The 9,531-nt window shown below is 43.5% G+C and overlaps 1 protein-coding gene across 5 annotated transcripts in view; it reads left to right on the top strand.

The window, feature by feature from the left end:
- Positions 1 to 9,262, top strand: part of LOC110336446 (zinc finger protein 14-like) — a 14,544-nt gene extending 5,282 nt beyond the window's left edge. For 2 of the 5 annotated variants that reach the window (XM_021219009.1, XM_021219010.2), the window contains exons 2-5: positions 2,959 to 3,243; positions 5,934 to 6,060; positions 6,228 to 6,288; positions 6,711 to 9,262. In XM_021219009.1, coding sequence (XP_021074668.1) covers positions 3,205 to 3,243; positions 5,934 to 6,060; positions 6,228 to 6,288; positions 6,711 to 8,076 — 1,593 coding nt within the window. In that variant the 5' untranslated portion in view covers positions 2,959 to 3,204 and the 3' untranslated portion in view covers positions 8,077 to 9,262. Of the gene's footprint in view, positions 1 to 6; positions 1,064 to 2,958; positions 3,244 to 5,933; positions 6,061 to 6,227; positions 6,289 to 6,710 lie in introns of those variants that run through there. The other 3 variants (XM_029532018.1, XM_029532017.1, XM_029532016.1) reach the window with 2 other exon arrangements.
- Positions 9,263 to 9,531: the final 269 nt, after the last annotated feature.

The following is a 9,531-nucleotide window of genomic DNA, read 5'->3' as shown; positions in this document are numbered from 1 at the left end:
GTTGCCTGTGGGTAGAAGCAGTACTCAGAAGGTAACTGGGTGCCAGGACGGTTGCCTGTGGGTAGAAGCAGTACTCAGGAGGTAACCGGGTGCCAGGACGGTTTAGCTAGGATAGTGGTGCTAAGTTTACTATGGCAGGCGTGGATTCTCTGAAGGAGTGAAGCCCAAGTCCAGTTAGAGAGCCGCCTGGTGCTATCCTCAGAACAGTTATATCACTATCACTGTCGCACAGGTGGACACACCTTGCTTGGCAGGTTGGTTTTGTGTGCTGCAGAGGTCTGGGGAAGACATTCTGTGCCTGTCATTCCTCTCCCAGCATCCCGCTTAGTGCCCAGAGCATCATGAAAGTCAGCCAGCAAGGAGGAAGCTTTTCAGCTCAGTGCCAGTTTGATTTCTTTCTGTATTGTAACCGGTGTGTGGGGCGTCTTCAGTAATCACAGCCAGTCCTGGAGGGCAGCCACGAAGAGCAGAAGTGCCTGTTAGGTCTCTCTGACCTATGTATGGCTGATGCGGAGGTCATTCTCTCCTGCTCTGCAGTTAGGGCTTAGTAACCATCAGCTTTCAGAAGCATCGTCTACTGTAGGATCTCTTCCTTCTTGTTTTCATCATTGTCTTAACTTCCACATGACCTTGCTGTAGCACTGCTGTGTACGTGGACAGAGGACTCTATATCCTGCTCCGGGAGATGCTTGTACAGTCATGTTCATTGTCATTCTTAATTTGTAATAGCCAGGAAATAAAAACAGCCTACATGTCCAGCTGGTGAGTAGATATTAAAAATGTGTATACATAAAGGACTTCCATTCAGCTGTGAAAAAAAACCAAAATGATGAAATTTGCAGGCTAATGGATGAAATTAGATAAAAATACTGAATTAGCTGATAGTTTGAGCTGGGACAGTGAACACCGTGTCCCTCTCTCCCATAGGTGTTAGCTTCACGCATGTCCTTAGCTTGCTGTGTCTTAACTTGCAGAGCTTGAAGAAGGAAGGAAAGGGCCACCAGGGAGCTGCTGTTGAGGATGGAGGAAATGGTAGCACAGATAACCAACAGGAAGACTCTGGGTGAGGAGTTTGAGCATGGGGGTGCAGGGTGGGCTGTTAGGGGTGTACAGAAGAAAGGAACAAGAGTTCATGAGACTAAGGATGCTGAAAAAGCCACATGGACACCTGCGACTTCATTAGCCAAGTCAAATTATTACTATAAGTTATTTTTGTTTGTCTTTTTGCTAGAGTTAATAAAACATTCTGGTTTTCAATATTTGTGAGGTTTTGATTTCAGCACACTGAATAATTTATGAATGTACTGTCTTTATTTTTATCTATTTATTTTTGTTTTCTGGAAATGGTCTTACGCTGTAGCCCAGGCTGACCTAAAATTTACAAGTTGCTCCTGCTGGTCTTGAACTTGGAACTCTACTGTCTTTTCCCTGATGGCTGGACTGACAGGCCTGTGCCATCTTCAGAGTCACCCTTGCTACACTTTGGCAGCTTTCTACGATTATAGAGTGTTAATTGTTTTCATAATTAAAACATTTAGAATTTATTTTTGTGTATGAGTATTTTGCTGCATGTATATCTGTGCCCTGTGTGTGTTCGGTGCCCATGGAGATCAGAGCCACCATGTGAGTGCTAGGAACAACCTGGCTTCTCTGCCAAGGCAGCCCAGTTTTTCCTTGAGGTTCTGTTGCCTTTGTCCAAAATTGGGTCTGTGTGGGTTTATTTCCTGGCTTTCTGCTCCTATGAGCTGTTCATTGCTTATCAAATGCGAGTGCACTCTCATGATTGTGGTAGTTTTATGGGGAGTCCTGTATTGTCTGTGTGTGTGTGTGTGTGTGTGTGTGTGTTTCAAGAGTTGTGCTGAACATCCTTTTTTCTCATCCTTTTCATATATCCCTTACAGTCAGTTCTGGTTATAACATGGTCTGGTTTTGAATGTTGGGAAGAATGTGTTGAGTTTATATGTGAAACATCTTCCATGTGTGTAAAAACGTCTTCCATGTGTGTAAAAACGTCTTCCACGCGTGTAAAAACATCTTCCACGCGTGTAAAAACATCTTCCACGCGTGTAAAACGTCTTCCATGCGTGTAAAAACGTCTTCCATACGTGTAAAACGTCTTCCACACATATAAAAATGTCTTCCACGCGTGTAAAAACATCTTCCATGCGCAGACCTCTTGTCCTCTGTGGTGCTGACTTCTTTTTGTTTTTCTCTTCATTAGAAATGTTTGATTTTCCACCACCACCACCACCACCACCACCACACCACAAGATAAAAAAAAAAAGAGAAAAATAAAAAGTAAAAAAAAAAAAAAGAAATGTTTGATTTTTGTCTAAAGACTTTATCCTCCCCTCTTTTAATTAATGTATGTACAATGTAGAGGTGGTATTTGTACATCCAGTTTGTTGCTGTCATAGGAAAATGATGGTCTTTTGTATATGATATATCATAAAAGTTTTCAGTGTCCTTTTTTCATTCCTTGGATTTTGTGGATTTTCTGTGTAGAAGCTGTGTTGTCACAGCATTCCCCCTTCCCCATCTCAGTGTTTCGGCATTCCCCTTTTATGGCTATGCCCCTGCACTAAGTATTGGTATTATCATATAACTTTTCAGGATCTAACTTGTTGATCTGGGCCTTCTGAGCTCGGGGGCGTTAGCCGAGTGTGTGCAAGGATTGTGCCAGCAGTATGGTAGGGCGGAAGGCCAAGGTTAGATGGGAAACCCAGTAGTTAGAGAAAGTGCAGTTGCTGATGATGGCACCTGAGACACATTTAGTCAGAGGTGAGCAAGCAAGAGAGGAGCCTGTGGGCGGGGACAGGCAGACCCGGAAGTTGTGAGGGTGCGTGTAGTGCTCAGTGGCTGCGTGTGTCCTGAACATTGCTGGTTGCTTGTGTGATGGCTGATCTTTACTGTACACTTGAATGGCTCTGGAACCAACTACGAGGCCTGTCTCTGCAGGTCTGCCAGGAAATTCCAGGGAGGACTGACTGAGGTGAGAAGACCCTGTCACCATCGTAGAGTAGGTGGCACTTTGAGAAGTCCAAAGAAGGAGCAGCTTTTCTTCCCTGCTTGCTTGCCTTCTTGCCGGTGAGTGCATCTGTCTTGTCACCGCCGTCATCCTTCCCTGACGCTGGAGTCAGCTTCTTGGGCCTTCCGGTGTGGACTGAAGACCACTGAAGAAGCTGTCCCGGTGTCCTCTTCATCATGGAGACAGCCATTGTTGGACTCTCCAGACCTGATGAGGTAAGTCAGTCTAACATGTAGTCATATCTGTTAATTCTTCCAGTGCCTCTCTGCTGGAGAATTCTGATCTGTTCAGTGGCCACCTATGTCCTCTTTTTCTTATGAACTCACCTGGAATCTTATTTTTAAATCGCCATTATTTTATAGTCTGCATATATAAGCCATGTAAGAAAAATACTTTCTTCATTTTCTTAACCATAAAAGGCCTAAAATAATGACTAAGAACAGTATGTTTAATACCAACACATACTGCTATCAGAACTTAGGGAGTCCTGTCATAGTTGCTAGAAGTTACTGCAAAAATTGGGGTCTTTTCTTGGAGTTGTTAATCCTACTGGGTGACAGTAAGACCACAACAACAATTTTTGAGCCATATTTGAAGCACACTTTATTAAATACTGGCCAGGATGATGGACACTGGCCAGATCTATACTGGGGATTCCCTGGCATCAAATTATAATAGACAGGGGTTCATAAAGGTAAACCCTTAAGGTTATGCGCTTCCTGCCTTGTCCAAGCAGGGGCAAATGTCATCCTAACATACCCCTACCTATATACTTCTTATCTATTATCTCCCACATCTGTGATCACGCACATCATGTGCAGTTGGGGCGACCAACATTATTTATGGAAGTGAAAAACATGGTTTGTTACTGTACACAAACAGCAGCCCCCAGCATTCCAGGAATTATTTATCCTTGGCTAGTGGGTTAGAGAGTTAGAGACATTTCTGCTTTATGGATCTCTTAAGCACAGTAATTTAAACTTGGAACATAACTTTTGCTCTCGCAGGGGTTTTAGTCACATGAATTTAAGAATGAGCTGAGAGGAAAGCCTGAGAAAACTTTTATTAGTGCGTAAAAGAAAACACCAGGGCAAGAAGGCACCAGTCTTTTTTTTTTTTTTTTAAATATTTTATTTATTTATTTATGTATGTAAGTACACTGTAGCTGTCTTCAGACACTCCAGAAGAGGGTGTCAGATCTTGTTACGGGTGGTTGTGAGCCACCATGTGGTTGCTGGGATTTGAACTCAGGACCTTTGGAAGAGCAGTCGGGTGCTCTTACCCACCAGCCCCAGCACCAGTCTTGACATCTGCCTGGAAATGGTCATGGAGAGGAAGAGAAAACCCCCATGCCTTTTGAGTTTAGCTGGCAGAGTCGCCTCAGGAAGACAGGTATCCAGATGGCAAGGAGGGGGCCTGCAAAGAAAAATGGTACCAGAAAAAGCATTTCAAAAGGCTCCATCCTGCATCTCAAAGAAACAGAACAGAGAGTTCAAGAAAAAGTGTTAAGTTTCATCTTGGTATTCAGAAAGGCAGAGAGAACTAAGGGAACCTCTTGGCAGTTGCTCTGTAGCATTGAGAGGATGCTTCTGAGGGCAAGCAAGCATTATTCTCTTAAAGGAATAGTAATTCCTCCCATCCTTTAGCTTAGCTTAAAGCTAGTTCAGCCTTCCCTAAGTTTGGTCCCTTGGCCAAGCTATTGACCAAATCAACTGTCTTAAGGTTAGGCACAATGGCATGTGTCCACCAGGGTTAGATTTTATTTGACTGGATAGAGCCAGCTTTCCAGTGTGACTATAACATTTGTTTCTGTGAAGAATCATTTAGCAACCAGAGCAAAGCAAGAACCTCTAATATTTCTGGCATTTCTGGCCTCTAAGCCAACATAGAACCAAGGACCCAAGGACATTTCAGCTTATTTCCCAGGACACAAAACAAGCTCCCCCCCCCAGCCCCAAATCTCTAAATTGCTTGTACCATGTTTGTTGTTGTTGTTGTTTCCTGTTTCCTTTATTTCTCCCACTGAAGAGGTAGCCATAACTGCCATTTTGTGATTTTGGGCAACAGTTTACTTGGATTCTTTGAGGTTGTCCAAAGTAAGGTTGCCCGATGTAGCAGTTGGTATATCCCTCCTTGGACCTGTCTAGGGAACCTCAAACCCACATTTGTACAGCAGCCAAGTGTGTTTGAGGAAAAGAAGTCCTTTGTTGGAACTTTGAAGAAGAAATGAGGGAGGAATAAGGCTAAGAGTGGAGACAAGAAGTGAAATTGGAATCATTTGAGCAGAGGATAGATTCCATCCTGCCGGGAGCAGGCATGGTTTTTATACAAAAGCATAACATTGGAAGACCCAGGCAGAATCCCCATCACGCTTTGCGCATTCAGTTTTGGAAGGGTCTATCTGATCAATTAGGTGTTTCTGAGTTTAGAAGTAATTAATAGACTATCAAAAGGAAAACAGGAGTGTTCCAAATTGCTCTTTGTGTACAGCTCATTCATGCCGAGTCATTTATCCTTGTGTATGTTCATGTGTTCTCTCTCTCAGATGTTGTTGCCTCAGGCCGGCAGAGGCTAACTTTGAGTATGAGTTTCCAAGGCAGGCAGCCTCCTGAGCCGCAGTGTTAATGCTGTTGTGTGTATCACGTGGTAGGGGTGTCCTGGGACAGGAAGTGGAGATCACTGTTGAAGGGGAATGAGGTGGGATGCAGCTCATCTCCTCCCTGGACACAGCCATGAGAGGAGTGGGCTGTCTGGCCATCTCTGAACATCACTCAGTGCTCTTACTGCACTTGTTTGTCATGGAATGAGTGTGTGGAAACCACAGAATTACGTGGCCATACTGTCAGTTGTGGATGGATGTGTCTTTCTCACCCACTCTTTCATATCCTACTATGGAATGTTTTAGGGTTTGGTGAGCTTTGAGGATCTGGTGGTGCACTTCACCCAGGATGAGTGGGCTTTGCTGGATCCTTCTCAGAAGACGCTCTATGGCGATGTGATGCTGGAGACCTTCAGGAACTTCACTGCCATAGGTGAGGATGTTTTCTTTCTCCACTTGTAAATTAGAGAGTAAAGTTTCTGGTCATTGAGTGCCACTGCAGTTTGGGTGTGGAAAGGGAAGAGTCATGGTGATGAAATTAGGTGTAGTTACGATGCACATTCTAATAATTTATCATACATTTCTGGGACTGTGTTTAAGGATATGAATGGGAAGATGAGACAATTGAAGACCATTGTGAAGATCCTGAAATAAATATAAGGTAATTTGCATGCACAAGTGGAAGCAATTGCCCCTTGAAGAAATTTTAGAGTGCCATGAAAATTGAACTAACAAAAAAAGCCCAATTTTAAATTTATTCATCAGTAGAAAACTTTATCCCAAATGTATACCTTTATGTGAGCTTGAACTCTCGAGTGGCCTCTGGTACTGGTTCTGGGGCCCTGCATTAAGGGTGCTGCTCTTTGATGGTGAGCTTATATGGTAGCAGGCTCTCCAAAGTGGTCTAGTAAGCAAATAGTAATAAAACAACTGTCACTAATGTGCTTGTCATTTCTCATAGTAGTTATATTTGTAGATTCTGTATGATACTGAAGAAGGTGGTGGAACAGCCTTATCCATATACCAATCTCAGTATGAGCAGCAGTGTGGAGACATTTTCATGTGTCATTCATCTTTTAATAGGAACATCGTCACTCACTCTGAATACACACAGTATGAACATGAGGAATATGAAGAGAAGCCACCTGATTCTAATTTTCTCACAAGTGTTGAAGGCCTCACGGAAGAAACTAAGACTTCGAGTGGACCCTCTGTGTGTGAGGTATGTTTAAAGACCTTTGGACTGTACCACCTAACTTACAACGGACATCACAACTATGACTACAAGGAGCTCAGAGGAAGTCAGACTGAAGAAAATGATTCTGAAGGTAATCAGTGTGAGAAAACTTCTGGTTCCCTTCACAAAGAAGAAAAAATTCACACTGGAAAAAAGCTCTATGTGTGTCAGGAGTGTGGGAAAGCCTTTAGGTATCCCAGCGCCCTTCAGTTACATGAAAGAATCCACACTGGAGAAAAACCCTACGAGTGTAAAGACTGTGGGAAAGCCTTTAGAGGTCTTAGCGCCCTTCACTTACATGAAAGAATCCATACTGGAGAAAAACCCTATGAGTGTAAGCAGTGTGGGAGAGCCTTCACGTATCTCAGTGCTCTTCAGTTGCATGAAAGAATTCATACTGAGGAGAGACCCTGTGAGTGTAAACAGTGTGGGAAAACCTTTAGATATAGCAGGGCCCTCAAATTACATGAAAGAATTCATACCGGAGAGAAGCCCTATGAATGTAAACAATGTGGGAAATTTTTCAGAAGTCACAGGACCCTTAAGTTACATAAAAGAATTCATACTGGAGAAAAACCCTATGAGTGTAAAGAATGTGGAAAAGCTTTTAGATGGCTTACTTCTCTGAAGTTACATGAAAAGATTCATACTGGAGAAAAACCCTATGAATGCCAAGAGTGTGGGAAAGCCTTCAGGTGTCAGGCTTCCTATCATAGACATAAAATTACTCATGGTGGAGAAACATTGTATGAATGTAAGGAGTGTGGTAAGTCCTTCATTTATCCCTCTTTACTTCAAGTGCATGAACGAACTCACACTGGTGAAAAGCCCTTTGAGTGTAAGCTCTGTGGTAAAGCCTTTAGGTGTCAGTCCTCGCTTCGATTGCACGAGAGGACACACACGGGAGAAAAACCCTATGAGTGCAAGCACTGTGGCAAAGCCTTTTCGAGTTACAATTACCTTCGATTTCATGAACGAAGCCACACGGGAGAGAAACCCTATGAATGTAAGGAGTGTGGTAAAACTTTCACACATCGCTCTTACCTTCGATCACATGAAAGAAGACATACTGGGGAGAAGCCGTACCAGTGCGTACAGTGTGGCAGATCCTTCAGCCGGCATAGTTCCTTTAAGAGACATCAGTCTGTTCATGGAGAAAGCCCATATGAACAGTATCTAATTCCATTATCCCCATTTCCTTCAAAGGAATGAAAGAACAGATTGGTAACAAACCCTTTGAATGTAAACAATGTAGCAAATTACCCCATCCACATAAAACACACAAACTCAAGGGGGAACCTTTTATATGTAAACAGTGTGGCATAGCCTTTAGGGGGTCACAGTGTCCTTCAAAGACAGAATTCTTGCTGGGCAAAGTTTATGTTTGTTACCAATGTGGTAAGTGTCCATTGTCACATTTCCTTTCAAAGAAGTAATTTAATTCATGCTGGGCAAATGCCCTATGAATGTATAAGATATGGTTAATCTTTCATTTATCTCTATTTGCCTTAAAATCATGAAAGAACTCATAGTGGTGAAAAACCCCCACATGAATATAAACAATGTGGAAAGCCTTCAGGTGTCACAGGTCCTTTCACTAGCATGGATGAAATGTCATGTTGGAGAGAAAATGGGAATGTAAAGTATGTTAAGACCTTGAGATAGCATTGTCCCCAAGTTCTGAGAATGAATTCCAACTGGAAAAATTTCCAAAAGGAAACAGCTGTGAAGCCTTCGTGGTCCCAGTTGTTTAAGATGCTCATAGTGTTGGAAGGTGGGCGGTTCTGTCAGTGTAAGGAGCATGGGAATTTAATGGTTGCTACGAGATGGACATTTCCTTTTGCACTGGCTTCCCATGACTTGCCTGTACTCTTGTAAATACCCCAAATTAAACTCCACTGTTCCTCAAGCCACACTCGGGTAGAATCATTCTTGGTCCCTGTCATTGATACACGGTCTGGGAAGAACAGACCTTCGTAAATGTCTTGAGGGTTTTAAAGTTGTGCTGTCTCCATCCGTGTGAACCATCCAGCAGGGGTGAAGGCTGGACCCTGACTCGCTGTGCTGCTTTCTGGTTTGCATGGGTGCTTCAGCTGTCAACTTGACAGTCTGGTGTCCCCTGGGAAAGGAGCCTCAATACTGACCCGAGTTCGGCTCGCCTTTACACAGCCATGAGGGGTTTTCTTACTAGGATTAATTGAGGTAGGAAGGCCCATCCTGAATGCTGTCAGTACTGTTTTATGGACTGAATGTAGGACAGAAGTAGCTGAGCACAGAAATTCCTTGCTGTCTGCCTTGGGACTTCTGTCTACTGTGGTGTCAAGCTCCTGCCACAGAGACTGGCCCACAGTAATGGATTGTAACCTGAAACTATGAGCTGAAATAAACCCTTTTTTCCCTAAATTGCTTTGTCAGTGTATTTTATCGCAGCCACAGGAATGAAGCTAAGACTGCCTGGGTCTGCACACAGCAGAGCCAACGATGAGTTGTTTGATAGCAGCACTTGCCTTGTTTTTGACGTGAGTGGTGATGACAAGTCACTGAAGGTTCAGCATCCACGGCAGTAAGCCCTGTGTGGGTCTTCCAAAGTGATTGCATGGACAGGCATGCCTTCCTGCTGCACTGCCGGCCTTACCATCCCTACTGTGCAACTCCTGTGGAGTGCAG

The sequence above is a fragment of the Mus pahari genome, chromosome 19, assembly GCF_900095145.1.
Source record: "Mus pahari chromosome 19, PAHARI_EIJ_v1.1, whole genome shotgun sequence".
Taxonomy (NCBI): domain Eukaryota; kingdom Metazoa; phylum Chordata; class Mammalia; order Rodentia; family Muridae; genus Mus; species Mus pahari.
Note: the sequence above shows the minus strand (reverse complement) of the source record. Positions and strands in the feature narration are given on the sequence as shown.